The sequence below is a fragment of the Ovis canadensis genome, chromosome 22, assembly GCF_042477335.2.
Source record: "Ovis canadensis isolate MfBH-ARS-UI-01 breed Bighorn chromosome 22, ARS-UI_OviCan_v2, whole genome shotgun sequence".
Taxonomy (NCBI): Eukaryota; Metazoa; Chordata; class Mammalia; order Artiodactyla; family Bovidae; genus Ovis; species Ovis canadensis.
The window spans coordinates 33,935,959-33,955,001 of NC_091266.1; the positions used below are offsets into that span (position 1 = coordinate 33,935,959).

General features: G+C 50.3%; 1 protein-coding gene across 2 annotated transcripts in view; it reads right to left on the reverse strand.

The window, feature by feature from the left end:
• The window catches only part of SLIT1 (slit guidance ligand 1), a 170,029-nt gene extending 151,324 nt beyond the window's left edge, over positions 1 to 18,705 (reverse strand). Inside the window, exon 1 of one of the 2 annotated variants that reach the window (XM_069568051.1) lies at positions 18,314 to 18,705. In XM_069568051.1, the coding sequence (XP_069424152.1) occupies positions 18,314 to 18,510 (197 nt within the window). In that variant the 5' untranslated portion in view covers positions 18,511 to 18,705. The remainder of the gene's footprint in view (positions 1 to 18,313) is intronic. The other variant, XM_069568052.1, reaches the window with a different exon arrangement.
• Between the last annotated feature and the right edge of the window lie 338 nt (positions 18,706 to 19,043).

A 19,043-nucleotide genomic window follows, 5' to 3' on the forward strand; every position in this document is an offset into this window, starting at 1 on the left:
CACTCCACTCCTAAGAGACTTCGTCCACGAAGCCACACACAGCAGACTCTCACTCAGGCCCAGCCCCAAACCCAGCTGTCACTTTCACACCTAACCTGTCTTCCTGTGTAGCTCCGTGCTCCCAGTCACACGACCTCCTCCTCCTTCTCACCATCATCATGGTCCCTGACACACTTAACAACCCAAGAGCACCCATCCCGACACACGTGCACGCATGTGGGCACAAACACACACACACACACACACACACACACACACAGAGTTACCTGCAGCTCAGTCTCCTCATTTACCAACTTTGGTCAAAGGTTCCAGCTGTAGCCACTGTCCCAACCAGAGTCCAAGCTACTTTGGAAAACACCAAGTTCCCTTTCCTAAAAGTGTTTTGGAAGTGTGATGTTCTAGAGTTGCTTCCACCAAAAAGAAGGTGATATTGGTTTCCACACACTTCAGGAGCTGGGCTTTGTGCGCACCCTCACAAGACGCTGGAAGGCAGTCACTGTGTCTTACAGATGAGAAGAGAGAGTCTCAGGTGCGGTACCTTCTCGAGGTCACACCTGGTGATGGAAGAGCAGGGATCCTCACCCGTGGTCATCGGACCCTGGAGCCCGGGCTTCTTCCTCCCACCAGGCCAGGGTCTCTCCCTAGGTTGACAAGCCAGTAATTCATTCAACCCATCGCTGCCTCTGCCCTTCCCCTGAGCCTGGCTCCTGATCCTTCAGAGAAGCTGGAAAAACTCGTTCCCTGCTCCTTACCTCTTTTCTAACAGGATCTCTCTGAGGGGCTGGAGGCCTGTCCAAGGTACCCTTCTCGCTCTAAATGCTAGGGATGCCTTCTCCACTCGAGCCGAGTTCTTTTGAAAGTAAAAGACTCTTTTTGTTGAACTAAGCACTCTCCCCTGAAACAGCCACCTCTGAGCCTCTCTTTGCTGCTCCTTCTGTAACATGACTCTGCTTCAAACAATGAGAATGTCTTCTTGAAGCCCTGGAACCTGGTCCCCTCCTTTAAGCTGGGGGAACTGTTGAAACTTTCATCCCTGAACCCCAAACCTCAAGGTTTTTGATTGTAAAGTTATGTTAGCTTTGATTATAAGCACAAAAATATGAAATTTAAGTGGAGGGCGACAGAGCAGCACGTCGTTAAGTTTCAGTGCCTCTGTGAAACTGAATGCCCTGCAGCCACTGAAAATGGCAGAGATTCCTTTGCGTTGACCAGGGAAGTCCCCTTGATGCGGCACTTGGGAAAAGGGCTTCAATACAGCTTGCACGCCCTGAGCCCCCTTATGTAAAAACTCACAGGCTATAAGTAGAGGTCGATATGAGAGAATGAGTTTGCTGGGGGCGATTTGCCACATTCCTTTTTTCTACATTGTTTGAATTTTTAAGAGATCTATATTTTTTTAAGCTAACAAAATAGGCAAGTTATGGCACTGAAAAATAAGAGCAATATGTGTACTTTATTGAATTTTTTCAATTTCCTGAAGAATAAAGAAAAAATTCAAATCATACATAAGCTCATCAGCCAGAAAGAACCCCCTGTTAATATTCTGGAATATTTTCTCTCAAGCCTTTGGATATAAGTTTTATATTGTGGAGATAATTTGATAAATATTTTTTTGAAGACTTGCTATTCACAAAGCATTTTGCAAGGTTCTAAAGATACAACAGTGAGTGAGACGTAAATGGTATACACATCTTCTACAATGTCATTCCCTGCTCAATCTCCACTTATGATTTTGATTGAAATGAAGGATCCCCTTCATTGGATATATCAAGTAAAGTACTTGTTACTGGAACACATGGGCTGTTTTGATATTGCTCAATAATAAATAATACCACATAAAGTTCAGTGGGCATTTGGGAGGAATACGTTCCTGGAAACGGAATTACTCAGCCAAAGGCCATGAGAAATCTGTTCAATTTTACAATCATTCACTCATTCCTCCTCATGGCAACCATGGTTCATCAGGCAATTGACCACAATAATTATTCAATTCACAGACGGCAAAATGAAGCAGAGACAGATGTTAAGACGTGTCTGAACCAGGCAGAGCCCAAATGGAGCTTAGAATCCCTGAGGATGGAATTCCCACACGCAGGCAGGCTGTGGAGGAGGATCGAAGGGGACTGGTGATGCTGGCATCTGTCTGCCTCTCTGCTCGCCTTCGCCACCAGGCTCCACTGAGCAGACTCTGGGGCGCCTTCCTCAGCCATCAGTGGACTCCAGCCTCTCCTCCTCACTTCCTGCACCCCTCCTCCACTCCCAGCCCAGAAAAGACCTGGGGCAGGCAGAGGACAGTGGTGCAGACAGCAGAGCAGACAGCGCCTCTCTCTGGAGGCCCTGCTGGGGGCTTCCAGGCAAGAACGTGGACAGAGGTCCACCCACCCCTCCCGGCCTCCCCCATCAGCCTCGTTCTCTAACCCAGAGTCAAACTGAGTGCCTCTTCTCAAAGGAGAGCCCTCAAGAAGGCAGCCTGCGAGGCAGGCGCGGCTCTCATCGGGCTCCAGGTCCCGGGCTGCAGCCTAAGAAGTTATAATGGCCACTTAGCCTGACAGAATGGCCTCCACTGTCCCCATTCTCTCCCCTCAACCGGGCGGCCCACCAGGATTGAGTTTTCAACCTGGCAAGGCCACGTCCCCTGGAACCCTCCGCACAGGCTGCTGGAATGAGGCAAGGTGGTCATTTTTTGCCGGTGCCTGATTCCTATAACAGGTGGTCCTTGAGTGTTGCCATGGAGACCCCTCCCCAGCAAGCCGCCTGGGAAAAAACAGAGAAACTACTGTGACCTTCAGACCTTTGCATCCAGAGCAGCCAAATGGGGCGAGCCCTCTGGGGGCAATTCCCAGCCTCGCTTCTCAGGAAGAAGTCAGGATGCAGCGCTACCCTGGGCTCCGCAAGGTTCCGGCCACCAGAGCCCACTTCCAGCACTGCTCTCTACTGGGCACCTCTGCGTGCAGGCTCTGAGCCACCTCTAGGCATACTTCATTTCATCTCACCACACAGAGTAGCCTACGAGATGAATCATGTTTTCTCCATCTTGCTGATGAGGAAACTAAGGCAGAAATTGGTGATGAAATTTCCCCTGTGCCACGCAGCTCATAAGCAGTGGGGCTGGGACCAAACCACACCTAGGCCACTGCACATCCAGCTCTTTCCCCTTCATCACAACGTCTTGCGTTGCTGGATTCTGTCTACCCCACTCCTCACCTTGAGCAACCGTGCCTTGGACAGAGCTGAGAACAACTTAGATAGGACATCTTGGGGCTCTATGATAAGACCATGGGCTCTACCCAAGCAACACTGTCAGGTGGCTAAGAGCTCAGGCTTCAAAGCCCGATTATCCAGCTTCAAATTCCTGCTCTACCATCGCTAGCTGTGTGACCCTGGGCACAAAGTTTAACTTTTCTGTGCCTCAGGTTTCCCATTTGTAAAATGAAGACAATGATAACACCCACCTCCTAGAGATGTGGTGAGGTTTAAATGAATGACTTGACTACTTCTAAAGCACCAAGAGCAGTGCCTGGTGTACATAAATGCTCTCTCCATCAATACTGCCTGATGTGATTACTCTTACTACTACTGTTGGTGTTGTTTTGTTTCCCACAAGGACCATAGCCCCACTAGAAGGCTGGTGCTGGCCTAGCTGGACCACGCTGAGCAGGGAAGAGCCAGCTGCTCCTGCCCTGCAGACCCCCAGATGCTGCAGATGCCCTGAGATAGTCCTCCCTCTTCCAAAAGTAATGAGTCTGCATCCATCCTCCTCCCCGATCCTTCTCACCAGGAAGAAAGACACTCCAGTGGCAAATGGCCCTGATTCCCATCTGTTCCTGTGTGGTCTCAACCTGAAAGGAAAACCTCGGTGGTAAAAGATTTTGGAGAAAATCCTCTAAAGCAAAATTACCGAGGAAAAAACAAAAACACACCAGGATTTCTTGAATCCTCTCAGGAAACAAGAATCTGATCCCCAGCGTCTGGGTGTTTGTGATAAACCAAAAGAAACCCTTGGATTTCCTAAAGCTGCAGGAATAAACACCCTGGGCCCCTCTTGGGGTGTTCTGGGGGCTCCTCGAACTTCACAAGCATTTCTCACGGCGCCGGGGATGGGGGGTGGGGGTGGGGACAGCCACTCCTGGAGCTGGTTCTTCCACCAAGGGCCAAAATCTACAGTGGTGATGGGGAGGCTCAGCGCCCTCTAAGTTCCCTTCCTGCCAGGTCTCCAAAATCTGAACACACACACTCTGTGAATGAGACAAGCCTCGAGGCTGGGGGACTGTATTCCTTAGTTCCTTTGAAATCCTACCCTGGCCAAATCCATAGCCCTGAGTGTCTGTATAGTCAAATGGGAGAACCCAGGGAAGGAAGAACTTCGCTGCCCAGCTGCTGCCCCCACAGCAGCGGAGGGGCCCCCCACCCCCACCTGCGGGGGGGATAGGCTGCATGGAGTGCCCAGGGTCACACAAGCGGGCTCCCCTCATTCCCTCTGGCTCCCTTCCAATCTGTTCTCCAGGCCACAGCCAGAGTGATCTTTTCAAGATGCAAATCTGATCATGTCACTCCCCACTTAAGCCCTTCAATGAACCCCCATTGCTCTTGGAATCAAGACAAAATCTCCTTAACATGGACTTCAAGCTCCCATGTGGCTGCCCCCATGTTCCCTATTCCGATTGGTGCCCTCGGATGGCAGGGCCTTTGAATTTGCTGTTCCCTCTGCCTACACACGCCCTCCTTCCTCTTTGACTAACTAAATCCTCCCAATTGGTCCAGCCTCCCCACACATGCCCACAGGGCACTCCCTCTGCTCTGCAGCCCCCATCAGGGGCAATTTTACATGGATTTGGGGGGTTCCTTGACTGATGTCTCTACTCCCCCCACCCCCCCCCCACCATGAGGGTATAAGCTCCCTGAGGACACAGGCGGTCAGTGTTTCCTCATTATTATCTCCAGGGCCTAACACAGTACATGCACCTGATACCTGAGAGATGTCTCAGTAGGTATTTCTTGAATCCAAGAATAAGTTTGCATTAAAACAGACATATCCCAATAGCATTGGGTTGGGTGGGTTTTCCATGTTTCTCAACTGCTTGACTCAAAAAAAAAAGAAAAAGAAAACTGACACTAATTATGAAATACTCTCCCCAGGTGGGCATCCAGCATGAAAGCTTTACACACAGAGAACACTGCTGTTTCACCAACAACCGTTCCATAGCCCACAGGTTAAAAGGTTGGTTTTCCCTCAGTCCACTTGTTAGAAAAATACCAGCCCCCTGGCTTCAGCCACCCTGCTCCTCCACTTTCAATAACCAGCCCTTCTGTCTCAGGGCCTTTGCTCTCCTCCTCCCCACCAACACCCACAGCAAGCTCAGCCATCATGTCCTACAGGCCTCAATTCAAATGTCCCTTCCTCTCTACCACCTCCTCAAAGACACTCACTTAGCTCCTCCTCCAGATCTAGACATGTGTTTAATACGAGGCTCCTCCCTGGAGGAGCCTCCTCTGACAGGCTGTGAGAGGCAGAGGCCACACCTGTAAGTCATCACCTCTGAGGGTACCTGGCACACAGTAGGTGTTCACTAAGTAGAAGCCAGAAGAACAATCCTGCCCAAGGAGCCTGGCTGCTGCCCACACATCGCAGCTGAGGCCTGGCACATACTCCCATCAGCTCCCAGCCTTCCCCATAGTCCTCAAGCCTCAGTGGATCATGACCCAGAGGCTCCTCCACCCCCTCAGTGGAGCCCACGGACCTGGCGCTAACACCGTGTGACGAATCAAGAAACCCCAAAGATGAGAAGTCAGGGGCCCTGCTCCGGAGCTGATCTGCTACACATCCTGGTCTGCCCAGACTCCTGGACTCCCATCTTGTTTCCTTGGCTTGAGGACTAGTGATATCTATGCTGTCACAAGCAAGGGGCTCATTTAAGCCTCATAATAGCACCTGGCTGTGACATAAAGCATTTAAGTAACGGCTCAAGATCAGCTAGCTGGTAAGTAGGTTGAGAACGTAAGACTTTGAACCCTAGCATGTCTGACTCCAGGGTCCGGGTTTTGGGTTTGTTTGTTTTTTTTAACTTTAATTGCTATAAAATACATATAACAAGATTTGTCATTTAACCATGTTTAAGTGCACAGTTCAGTAATGTTAAGTACATTTGCACTGTTGTACGACAGACCTCCAGAACTTTTTCATTCAGTGAAACTGAAACTCTACACCTGTTACACACGAACTCCCTGCTCCTGACAACCACTTTTGTCTGAGAATTTGACTACTCTGGGTATCTCAGATAAGGAGACCTGGCTTATTTCACAGTGTCCTCGGGGTTCATCCATGGCATAGCATATGTCAGAATTTCCTTCCTTTTTAAGGCTGAATAATATTCCATTGCATGTCTACAGGCTTTGTTTATCTATTCATCCATCAGTGGACACTTGGGTTACTTTCACTCTATTGTGAATAATCCAGCTATGAACATGGGTGCACAAATATCTTTGAGACCCTGCTCTCAATTCTTTTGGGTATATACCCAGACACAAACTTGCTGGATTGTATGGTAATTCTATGTTTAACTTCTTGAGGAATCATCATACTGTTATCCACAGCAATTGCCCTGTTTTAAATTCCCAGAAACAACTCAGAAGGGTTCCAGTTTCTACACATCCTCGCTGCCACTTGTCATTTCCTGGTTTTTTATAGTAGCTGCCCTAATGGGTGGGAGGTGATCAGGGCTCAGCAATTAATCCCAACTCCATGGTGTATTCTGTTCTGAGGCCCAAAGTGCACCCCAGTGCCTTCACTATTGAGGTCCAATTTTCTTCTTGCCAATGTGATTCTCAGGTCTGCGGCCTGCCCCGAAACCACAACCCTAGAGCCAGGCCCCACTTCCAGCCACCAAGCCTCCACGTCCAGCACCTACAAGCCCCCTCTCCCCCTCTCCCCAGGCCCCTGAGAGGATACCCACCAGCTAACTCCCTGACCCTGACCTTCACCTGCAGCACCAACTGCCGGCATTCCCCAGCCGCCCCTAAGCTGGACACCCCTCCCTATGCCAGCTTGCAACTTGGCTCCAGCCAGTAAACACATGCAGACAGGAATCAGTCTTGGCCCCTTTATGCCTTAGGGCGAAGCCCTGACAGAGTTTTGTAGGTGCTAAATGAATGTCTGATGAATGAATGAATAAAGCCAGGCTTTATCAAGATGGATTGTCAAATTTAAAAATTAAACACAGGATTTCCCTGATGGCACAGTGGATAAGAATCTGACACCAGTGAAGGAGACACAGGTTCAAAGTCTGACCCAGGAAGATTCCACTTGCAGTGGAATAGCCAAGCCCATGTGCCACAGCTACTGAGCTAGAGAGCTGCAACAGCTGGAGCCCGTGGACCGCAACAGAAGAAGCCGCCGCAGTGAGAAGCTCACACACCACAGCGAAGAGTAACCCCACTCGCCACAGCTAGAGAAAGCCTGCACCCAGCAACGAAGACCCAACACAACCAAAAAAATAAACAAAGTTCAAAAAAACATTAACTACAAGCACATCTCAGAGCCTGGAGTCTCAGAGCACCACTTACCAGCTGGCTGTTTGACCCAGGACAGATGGCTCCACCTCTCTGAAACTTCTCATCTAGGAAGCAGTGGTTAAGTACAGGCTGCTTTCATCCCCCTTTTCTGGGGGTTCCAACTCCACAAAATCAACCAACTGCAGATCAAAAGTATTCACAAAAAAAAAAAATTCCAGAAAGTTCCAAAAAGCAATGTCATTTACATTTTTATTTACAACTATTTCTATCGTATTTATCTCACATTAGGTATGATAAGTAATCTAGAGATGATTTAAAGTACAGGAGAGGATGTGAGTAGGTGATACGCAGATAGTACACCATTTTACACAAGGGACTTGAGCGTGGGGAGTTTTGGAACCTTGTTGGTGGCGGGTGGGTGTATGTACTGGAACCAGTCCCTCGGGATACTGAGGGAAAATTGTAATGCCTTCCTCCCAGGACGGTTATGACGAGTGAGAGTGGATGCTGGGTAAAGCACCTGGGTCGGAGCCTGCGCACAAAGTAAGGGCTGTGAATGGTGACCACCAGCACCATCACAACTCCCCCCCTGATGCCCTCCACCGCTGCTCTCTGGCCTGGCATAGGTCCATCCCGCCCCTCTCCCCAGGGCTCAGCCTCCTTTCCACAGTCGCCTCCCACTCCCTCTCCCCGCGACGGGACTCCCATCCACCAGCCTCTCTGCAAGCATCTCTGAGCGGCTTCGTGCGGAGCGCCTGTGCTTGTTCTCTCCTCCCGCAGACAGCCTCACCACCTACTCGCTCCCCACCATCTGCTTCCGGCTTCCACTTCTCCCGGGAAACCGTTCTGCCCAGCTTTGCCAGTGACCCCCAGTCCCAGCCCCAGAGCGTTCCTTGGCCCTCGTCCCCAGACAGACTGGCTGCTCTCCACACGGTTAACCCTCTCCCCCGCCCCATCTCCAAACGCCTTCTTCAGCTTTGGCAGTAGCTGCGCCGCCCAGGTGGGAATCACAAACGTTGAGCCAGGACCCCTGCATTAAATCCAGAATGAAAGCTCTTCTTGCTCCTCCCCAGCTCCTCCCTGGTGGCTCTCCCTTCCAGCTGCCCTTTGGGCGGTCCTCCTGCCTTCAACGGATGCACTTTCTTCACCAGGAAACCCCGGCACCCATTAGTGTTTCACAGCTCTTCCCACCCCCAAATCACCAGAATGGCCTTTGCCTTTAAGACCTGCTGACTCAACACCTCTGGGGCAGGCCTGGGAATCTGCATTTACACCAGCTTCCCAGGAGATTTTTTTTTCCTCTGCCGTCTCTGTCCCACTGCAGTCATGGACTCCACCACTTCCCCAGGAGACCCTCCCAACTGTCTCTCCATTCTGAACACTCAACAGAGTCACCTTCCCCTGTTCCTACCTCTAGGGTTATTGTTTTCACATAGTTTTTATTGGCAATTCAAACAAAAGAAGAGAAGCCAATTTCACGGCTTCTCCTCAAGGGTCAGTCACCCTCCCCAACTTTACCCTGCAAGATCATTCTCCCAGGCTTGGGCCATGGGGTCACTCATGATGGTCCCATTTGCTCTTTCTGCACTCTCAGCCTCAGCCCAGGTCTGCCTCCTCTCATTCCCTGGCCTCTACGGTGCCCTCCAGACCCTTTAAGGACTATAGTAGATGCCTGCTGCTGTAGCAAAGTGAAGTCGCTCAGTCGTGGCCGACTCTTTGCGACCCCATGGATTGTAGCCTACCAGGCTTCTCCATCCATGGGATTTTCCAGGCAAGAATACTGGAGTGGGTTGCCTTTTTCTTCTCCAGGAGATCTTCCCAACCCAGGGACTGAACCCGGGTCTCCTGCATTGTAGGCAGACGCTTTACCGTCTGAGCCACCAGGGAAGTCCACTTAAACACAAGACAAATGTATTCTCTTACAGTTCTGGGGATTGGAAGTCCAAACAATCTCGCTGGGTTAAAGTCAAGATGCTCCCAGGGCTGCAGTCCTTTCTGGAGGCTTTAGGGGAAAATCGACCCCCTTTCCTTTTTCATCTAAAGGCCGCCTGTATTCCTGGGCTCGTGGCCCCTTCTTCACATCAGTCCAACCGCTAGCTTCCATCGTTACATTTCTCCCGCTACTGACTCTGACCCTCCTGCCTCTCTTTAGGAACACTTGCGATTTTGCTGCATGTGTGCTCAGTGAGTGGCTTAGTCACGTCTGACCCTTTGTGACCCTGTGTACTGCAGCCCTCCAGGCTCCTCTGTCCATAGGATTCTCCAGGTAAGAATACTGCAGTGGGTTGCCATTTCCTCTTCCATGGGGTCTTCCCAACCCAGGGATCAAAAGCACATCTCTTCTGTCTCCAGTGTGGGCAGGCAGATTCTTAACCACTGTGCCACCTGGGAAGTCCATGATTTTGTTGAGCCCTCCCAAATAATCTAAAATCATCTCTTATCACAAGATCTTTAAGTTAATCACATCTGTCCAGTTCCTTTGGCCCAGTAAGGTAACATATTCATAGGTTCCAGTGATTAGAATGTGGACATCTTAGAGGATCATTATTCAGCCTACCACAATGACCACATTTCCTAAAGTAAAGATCAGGATCATGAAATATCCTACCACAGGTTTTAAAAAAATTCATTAAACACATTTTTTGGAACAACTACGATGCACCAGGAGATGGAAATACAAAGATACATGAGACACAGTCCCTGCCCTCAGGAAACTCAAAACCCAAGGCACCCATCAAGAAAACAACCTTCTTAAAAAGAAATAAGATTTTTCTTCCCTACAGAAGAATTACAATTAATAAATGAAGAAGGAATGAGGGAAATAGAAAAGCAAAATTGGATAGTAATGGTTGCAGGCAACATCCATTAATGGATGCTAAAATTAGTAGGTGAGAATTTGAGGACAAAAAGGATATTACATACTCTCAAAGTATCTCCTCCCAAGTATTTAATAATCGCAAATGTAAAAATCACGTTATAGTGGTTAAACCTGGCAGACACCATCTTAACCAAAAGATCGAGATCAGCATCACCAGCAACGACACAGATCGAAGTCACCCACCTCTGACAGGATGCTGTGGGAAGAATACATCACCTTGGTAGCATTCTTGACAAAACAGAAAACACCAAATGCAAACTGAAGAACAGTCTACAAAATAAATAACTAGTTATTTTTATAAGTGTCAAGATCATAAAGAACAATGAAAGACTTAGGAATTATCACAGGTTGAAGGGGACTAAGGAGAAATGACAATTAGATGCCATGTGGGATCCTGGATTGATCCTGTAATAGAAAAAGACATTGGTGGGGAAACTAACGGAATGCAAATAAAGCCTATACCTGAGCTAAGTGTAGTGTACCAATGTCAATTTCTTGGTTTTGATCAGGGAATTATGATTAAGAAAGATGTTAACACGGGAAGCTGGATAAAGGGTGTATGGGAATTCTCTCTACTATTTTTGCAAATTTTCTAACAGTCTAAAATTGCTTTGTTTTCTTCTTTTGTTCTGTTTTATTTTATTATTCAGATGCACCAGGTCTTAGCTGTGGCAGGCAGGCTCTTTAGTTGCAGCGCTCGGGTCTAGTTCCCTGACCAGGGATCGAACCCAGGCCCCCTGCATTGAGAGCACAGAATCTTAAGCACTGGACCACAAGGAAAGCCCCTAAGATTGTTTTAAAAGTAAAAGCGTTTTTTAAAAGAATAAAAACACAGCAGTGATAGAAAATCCGCTGTCAGAAATCGCAGTCACCATAACCAACTGGTGGGCTGCTGTCTATGGGGTCGCACAGAGTCGGACATGACTGAAGTGACTTAGCAGCAGCAGTAGCAGCTGAACATCAAAATAATGTACTAACATTATTACAAATTATAACCCAATGAATAAAAGAATAATCTGCAGTCCATACTATTATAAATAAATAACAAACAGATGGAGAAGTTGCAGTTCTTCCTTACAGTAGAATGCCAGGTAATACATAGAGAGAAAATGATGGCGTCAGAAATTTCTCATCAGTGGTACTAACAGTAGTGAATGAAAGTTTGATGAGCAGGATATTTGCATGTATAAGTATCTGCTGGCAAATTAATTATTAATAACAAAAGAGAAATAGTAACTTTTGAGCAGAGAAGCCAAGAAGACACAGAATTACCAAGTAATCTAAAGCTAAAATCACCAGTATTGGGACAAATTGACATCGTGTATCTTCTGACATCATCCACTGAGAAGGGCACAACGTTGCTTGTTTAGCATTCCCGGCAAAAATGTGTAACCTGAATGCAGTCATGAGAAAAGAGCAGACGAAGCCAAACTGAGGGGCATTCTGCAAAATAACTGGCCAGTATTCTTCCAAAATGTCAAGGTCGAAAAAAAGAAAGGCTAAGGAACTGGTCCAAATTAAAAGGAAACTAAAGAACCATGACAAGCAGATGCCCTGTGTGATCCTGGACAGGATTCTGAACCTGGACAAAAAAAAAAAAGCTACAAAAGACATTATTAGTACCATTGATGAAATTCTAACATGAGCCACGGAGTAGATTATAATCTTGTACCAATGTTAAATTTTCTGATTTTCATAGCCTTACTGTCCTTAGAAAAATACACACTGAAATATTTAGAGGAAAAAAGTTATGTCTCCAATCTACTCTTAAATGGTTCAGGAAAAACAAAGTGTGTGTGTGTGTGTGTGTGTGTCTGTGTGTGTGTGTCTGTGTGTCTGTGTGTGTAACATATGATAAAGCAAAGTGGGCAAAGTACAAACAACTGAGTCTGGATAAGGGATATTCCTTTGTTGCAACTCTTTGGTATTTGAAATTATAACAAAATAAAAAATTACAATGAACCAAGGAATCTTTTTGGGTGATGGAAATATTTTAAAACTGGGCCATGGTGATTTATTAAACATCACTGAATAGTAAAAAAAAATAATAATAACCTCCAATGGCTCCCCATTCCCGTGGCCTGTGCCCACCTGTTACTTCAGTCTCCCCTCTCAGAATTCACCAACACAAACGTTCACCCCATCAGCTGGGTCTGCTCCTCATTCTCCTTCCCAAACGTATGGCACTCCTCTGGATGCCCCCAGACTCCCTTGCCTGGCTTCACCACTCGCCCACCTAATTCCTGCCCAACCTTCAAGGCCCGGTTCAAATCCCACCTCCCACAGGGCTTCATCTTCTCCTCTATGTCTCACTTCCATCTCCTCATCTCTAACATCCATGGAGTACTTTCTACATGCCAACATTATTCTAACCATCTTACGTGCACTATTTCATCTGAAGTCACAGCCCTACAAGGTAAATGCTCCCGTTTTACGGATGAGGAAATTGAGTCACTCGTGAACCGGCTGAGTTTTCTCAAGTGGTAGCTGACAAAGCCAAGATTCAAACCAGACCATTCTCACACCCAAGGCTGCCCTGGTCGCCCGCTGTGCTCTGCGTCCTGCATCCCTGTGAGCATCCTTACACATCTGTTCTTTCACAGACAGACCTTTCTCCAGCTTCCAGGCTGCAAGCTCCCAGAGGAGCGAGTCCGTACCCTGGACCACTCCAGACACTCTGCACACGGCAGGTGCCCAACAGCTGTTTGTCCGCCGCAGGCTGGGATCCAGAAAGAAGAGGAGGGGGTCTCGAGCTCAAAAAGAGGAGCCAATTCTCCACCCCGAGCACATCCCAGCTCCCTGGCTACTGCCCAAAGCCCGGCCGTCATCTGCTCTGGGTAATAAGTATTTGTATAGTGATAATTACAGCATTTGGGAAGAAAATCCCATTAAGCAAGAGCCCTGCCGAGCTGCTAATGCCGGCACAGAACTGAAGGCGGCAATTCCGCCAAGCTCCCGTCTGCTCCCAATAATGCGGGGGCTGCCTGTCCCCGCCTGCCGCCCATCAGCCAGCCCCCAAAGAGCACGGCCACCCCTGCTGGCAGCCTCGGGCAGCCTGGGCCACCACAGCCAGCCTCCTGCCTCAGGGAGGGGACACCACAGAAGGGGCAGCCCGGTCTCCATGTCCATCAGTGTTCCCTGGGGATCCAGAGCCCCCGCAGGATGCCTGGCGAGAGGGCAGGGCTGTGCTGGGATCCAGCATTGAGTGGTGCCCGAGTTCCTTTCACGGCCCTGCAATTCTCTGTCACCCTAATAACAATAATACCACTACCGTTTATTGGGCACTTGCTGTCTGCCAGGCCCAGTGCAAAGTGCTTCTCCCAGCATCACCACATTCAACCCTCGGGACCACCCTCTGAAGCAGGTCCTGTCATCACCCCCATCTTACGGGCGAGGAAATGGGAGTCTCAGAAGTCACACTTATCCCAGTTTGCGATTACGTGATTCTTCTCATATTGTGTCATTCATCTCCATCTCCCCTGCTGGACTAAATTCGGAGAGAAAGGGGTGGTTTCAATTTCCAGCCAGGACTATTCATTCGGCACCATGCAGACACTCAAGAGACAGCTATCTGTTGAGTGAGTGAATTAAACCCCATAACCTGCCCACGGTCCCCACAGCTGCTGAATGGCAGAGAGGGGCTAAACAGCTAAGCAATCTGGCCTCAGAGCTGTCTACCTTGCAGAGAGGCCCTGCAGAACACTGACCTGCGCCCCAGATCCTCAGGGATGTGGGGTGGCCCAGGGAAGGAGCACTCTGAGAGCCAGAATCCAGCGTGCAGCCTGGCCAACACTCAAATGTTTGTCTCCTCCTACACTCTCTCCTGCCCCACCTGAACCCTCAAGCCTTCAGCGTGAGCTTCTCCAGTAATAAAAATAACAATCACCTCACCTAATGTTTGAATTACAAAGCATTTTCACACATGTAGAGTAAGAGAAGTCTGGTAAAAACCCAGAGCTAGCAGGTGTCACTCTCCCCAGAGGGAGAAGGACGGCAAGACACCCAACATGTGCCAAGTGAGCCTCCAGGTCCTCCACATGCATGCTCTCACTTAATCCCCACCATCAACCCGCAGCCGTCACCCCTTCTACAGGTGGGGAAAGTGAGTCTCGGGTCCGATGGAGCGGCAACACCGGGCAGCACCACCAGCCACTCGGAGCCCAGCAATAAGCCCAGCACACCTGCTACTGGAGACACGAGCCTCAGCAGAAGCCGACATCCCTGCGGCTCTCCAGTGCAGGAGACCAGTCCTGCCCAGACAGCCCAGGCCCCGGTGGCAGACATGGCTCCTGTCTGGCCCCCTGAGCCCTCTCACTGCAGCCACCACCCAATCACTATTTGGAATTCCAAATAGGCTCCCAGACAATAAGCCTGAGGGTGCCCTGGGCAGTCTTCCTTAGTCACAACCACCTATCCCCATTGAAGGAGGCTCCAGACACAGGTGGCTAAACTGGGAGAAGGCAGGGGCCTCCCAGGCCTTGGCAACTGGCAGGGAGCTAGGGCAGAGGATGGACTGGCTAGGAGGCAAGGGAACTTATCGAGGAGGCAGGAACGTAGATCCCCAGGGCCCAAAGAGCAGGGAAAAGTGCTGGACCTGGAGGAAAACAGAAGACAGCAGGCCTTCCCAGGGCCCTCTCACCATCCTCAAGCCTCTCTCTCCTCTCTGCATCCTACACCCACAAGGAGCATCAGTGGCAAGCCTGGAATTCAAGTGTCCAGAGTCGAGGGGAGAAGTGGGGTCCACGTGCACTGCACACTGTCTGAAACACTCTAGTCCAAAAGATTCTTTTAATTAAAAAAAACAAAACAAAACAAAACAAAAACTGAAAGCCAAGGTCCTTGAGTGGAAGAAAAAACAATATTGGCCGTGACGGGGTCCCCTGAGTCTGGGCCCCACAAAGAGACGAGCTCCCAGGCCTCCTCCATCACACCCCCAACCTTGCCCTGGATTTCAGTTGTTCCTCTGCAGTGAATTATTCAGCATCCCTTCCCCACCAGCCCAACCAGCCCACAGACCCTCTGGGTGAACCCATTTCCTCAACAGCTCTGGAGCCTGCTCAGCCTCTTCCCAGAAGTCCCTGCAGCAAACCAATGACAATTTCTTCCCATATGAGGAGACGGGCTGGACCCTGAGGTATGGAATACATGATCATAAAGTTGCTGGGCTGCACAGGCTGCGAGAGAAACTGCCCGGAGGACAAAAGACAAACGAATGCACAGCTGCGGTCTATAAAAATTTCACAGCCTCGGAAGAAGCCGTTGTTTCGGGCTCTGATACTGCATGACACCCATATTGATTAGACAGAGCATTTGCCACAGTTATTTTGAGTCTGCCCAAGGCCTCTTCTTCCTCTTCAAATGGCTCTTTCGCGGCCTGTCTGTTGAAAACACAGACTCCCTCGGCTTTCACAGCCTTTCCCACTGAAAAGTCATGCACATAGCAAGGTTCAGACCTGACAACTCATTCCTGGGTCCCAACCCTGAAGTCTCTAAAGAAAAAATCCAGATAGGCCTTCCTGACCCTTCCCAACCTCAAGTCCCATCACATCCCCCTGGACGCGGCATGTTTCAGCCCTGGAGCAAACTGGTCCATTTGCCCAGCAAGCCTGGCATACTCACATTTGTAGGCCTTTCGCTCATGCATTCCCTGTCTGGGCCACCTGCCCCTCCCCTTGGCAAAATCTGACCCAATCACTGATGGGTCCCAAGGTACCCTCATAAAACAGTCTATCCTCTGAGAACTTCCTTCACCTGAGAAAAGGCCTTCTAATCCCAAAGCTTCCCCCATGACCCCACTCTGCTGCCAGAGTTTACAGTTCCATGTCCCCTGCCCCATCCTCTCAACGGTACATTCCTTGAGAGCGGGGCTTGCTCACTCCCAGCTGGAGCCTCAACTCCCAGGGCAGCTACTGGCTCCCTAAATGTTTGCTGACTTCAGTAACAAGACTCTTCTCCTGATCCTATCATAATGAAGATGGCACTCATTTAGCAGGCCTCACAATGTACTAAGCACTTCCCATACATTATCTTCAGTCCTCACAAGAACCAGAGACCTTATGTATCAACAGCCTCCTTTTCCTAATAGAAAACAACAATGGCTCAGAGAAGTTAAGTAATTTGCCCAAGGTCACACAGCAAATGACTGACTTTACACCAGGAAATTTCACTTACATCACATTCTGATTTGCAAGAATTCAAGAGTTCATAAAAGTTAAAACAGACCTTGTCCTCAAATCTAAAGGTGGAGAGACAGCAAGAAAGGAGATGACTTCAAGACTCAGACCCAAAAGCAAAGGAGAGGAGCTAAAATTCTCAGACCTAGGCTGCTACCAGGGTAACAGCTACAGGAGAAATGCCCGAAGGACAAGGCAAAGGAACAGAGAGGAGGTCCAGAGGGAACAGGTGTGGAGGGTGACCCTGCAGCCTTGGGGATCCTCTAGACAGATTTCTGACCTTCTGTTCCTCTCCAGGACCACACAGGATCCCCAAGGAATGTCAGTTTGTTCTAGCTTCTGCTGATGCAGCATCTTTCCCCAGCATCACAACACACACACACACACACACACTTGCCTCGATTCCCATCTAGATTGCATCTAGATTGCAAATTCTCTGAACCCTCCACGGGAATTTTTCAGTCTCAGCCAATGTGCTCATTGCTGACCTTGGTACAGAGTTTGATCCAGGAGACTGTTCCCCCCAGGGTCAGATTTCTGCCTCTGACCAGCTGGAAGTCATGAAAATACACTCAAAAGTTCTCAAGAGCCACTGCAGGGGCCCAGGAGTGTGAGAAGGAGAAGGCGGGTTTCAAAGGGGCTGGCAGCCTCCTCCCAAGTCCAGTTCAAAAATCTCCCAAGGCAGTCACCTCTACAAGCAGCACAAAGGCCCCACATGAGACCAAAAATCTACACACACAGCCCGTGGACAAGGAGATTCTCCCAGCTTTGTGCGAATGACTTAGGTGACCCCACAGATCCCAGGAATTCACACACACATATTCTGCAAGATAATTGGGGAAAACAAATTATATCGATCTATAAACACACAGGCAAGCTAACCACATACACACATGCTAACCACTCACACACTACAAAGCTTAGCCAGTCTAGAAAGGGCTGAGTTTTCTCAAGAATTTAGAAGTGGGAGACAACAGGCTAAGAGAAATAATGTTTTTTTTAATGACTTGTCATGGTCAATGTCTTTAACCTCGTGTCTCCCATTCCTAGTTCCTGACCTCTCAGCATTATTCACAGACTCCTGGTTCAGGTCACATGTACCCCTCTCTGGGTGCTGAATATAACATATCCCAAGCCTCAAACCCCAATTCCTCAAGTCCATTGTCTGGGTTGGGGATGGCTGGATGTGTGGTGAGGGACCATGCCTCCCACCTGCAAGGGAAAAATTCTAAAGGCTCTGGGGCAAACAATGGGGAGCAACCTGGGTGTGGGGGGAGGAGGACCAGAAACTTCAACTCCATCCCCTCCTGCTGCCCATCAGCAACCTGCAAGCCCTCAGAGCCCAAAGGCACACCTTCCACTCAGAACACAGACCGAGCCCCATGTGCCCAGAAGGAGCCACGGTGCCTGGTGAGCAGGAGGCACGTCCCTCCTGGGGCCAGCTAGGCTTTCTGGCACCAAATCATAGGCGCCCTGGAGAAACCAAGTGCTGGCCCAGTGGGAAGGCCTGCGATACCGAGCGCAGGGTGCAGGTGTGAGGATGGGGGCTGACAGCCCCCCAAGGGCCCTTCGAATCCCAAGAAAGGGAAAGGGCAGCGCTCCTGGCTCCTGGCCCCTGGCAGGCACTGACTCCTTTATTCGCTGCAGAGCCCAGGCCCCCACGGTCCTGCCCCCATCTTTGGCCCTGAATTGCGTCGGGGTGGGAAGGCAACCTCCGGGCTCCCCGCGGACTAAGGATGGGGGCCATACTCACAGGCGCTCCGTGTTCCGCGGGATGTTCTTGGGAACGGCCCGCAGCCCGGTGCCGTGGCAATCCACCGTGGTGCCAGCGCAGGTGCAGAGGGCGGGGCACCCCGTGGCACCCAGGCGCCACGAGGCTGCCCACAGCAGCAGCCAGAACGCGGGCCGGACGAGCAACGCCGAGGGCCCCCTCAGGGGTGTCAGCGCCATGGTGCCCTCACCGCGTCCCGCTTCCGTGCCGGACGGCGGCAGCCGCTCACCATCCCCGTCCGGGGTGGCCTCCAGGTGCAGTCCCGGGGCAGAGCCCCCGAGAGACCGTGAGCTTGTACGCTGCACCCTTGCGGGCTGGGTGGCACCTTGCTCCTCCAAGCGCCGGCGCCTGTGCGCGGACGGAGGGAGCGCGCCTTGGGCGGAGGGCGCTCGGCTTCTCTCCGTTTCTCGCTGGCTGCGTCTCCCTCCCTCCCTCCAGCTCCCAACTGACTGCTGCGAGGAGGAAAATGGGCAGGCCCCGCGCGCGCACGCACCCCGCGCACACACACACACACACACACACACACACACACACACTCACACCCGCACGCTCGCTCCCACCCGGCAGTCATCCATCAATCGAAAAGCACATAACCAGAGCCAGACTTCTCCCCGCCCTCCCCCCACGCCCCCTCCCCGCCCCCGCCTCCCGACGACCACTCGCCCGCCGCTGCCGCTGCGAGCGGGCTTGCAGTTTCAAAGGCGGAACATCC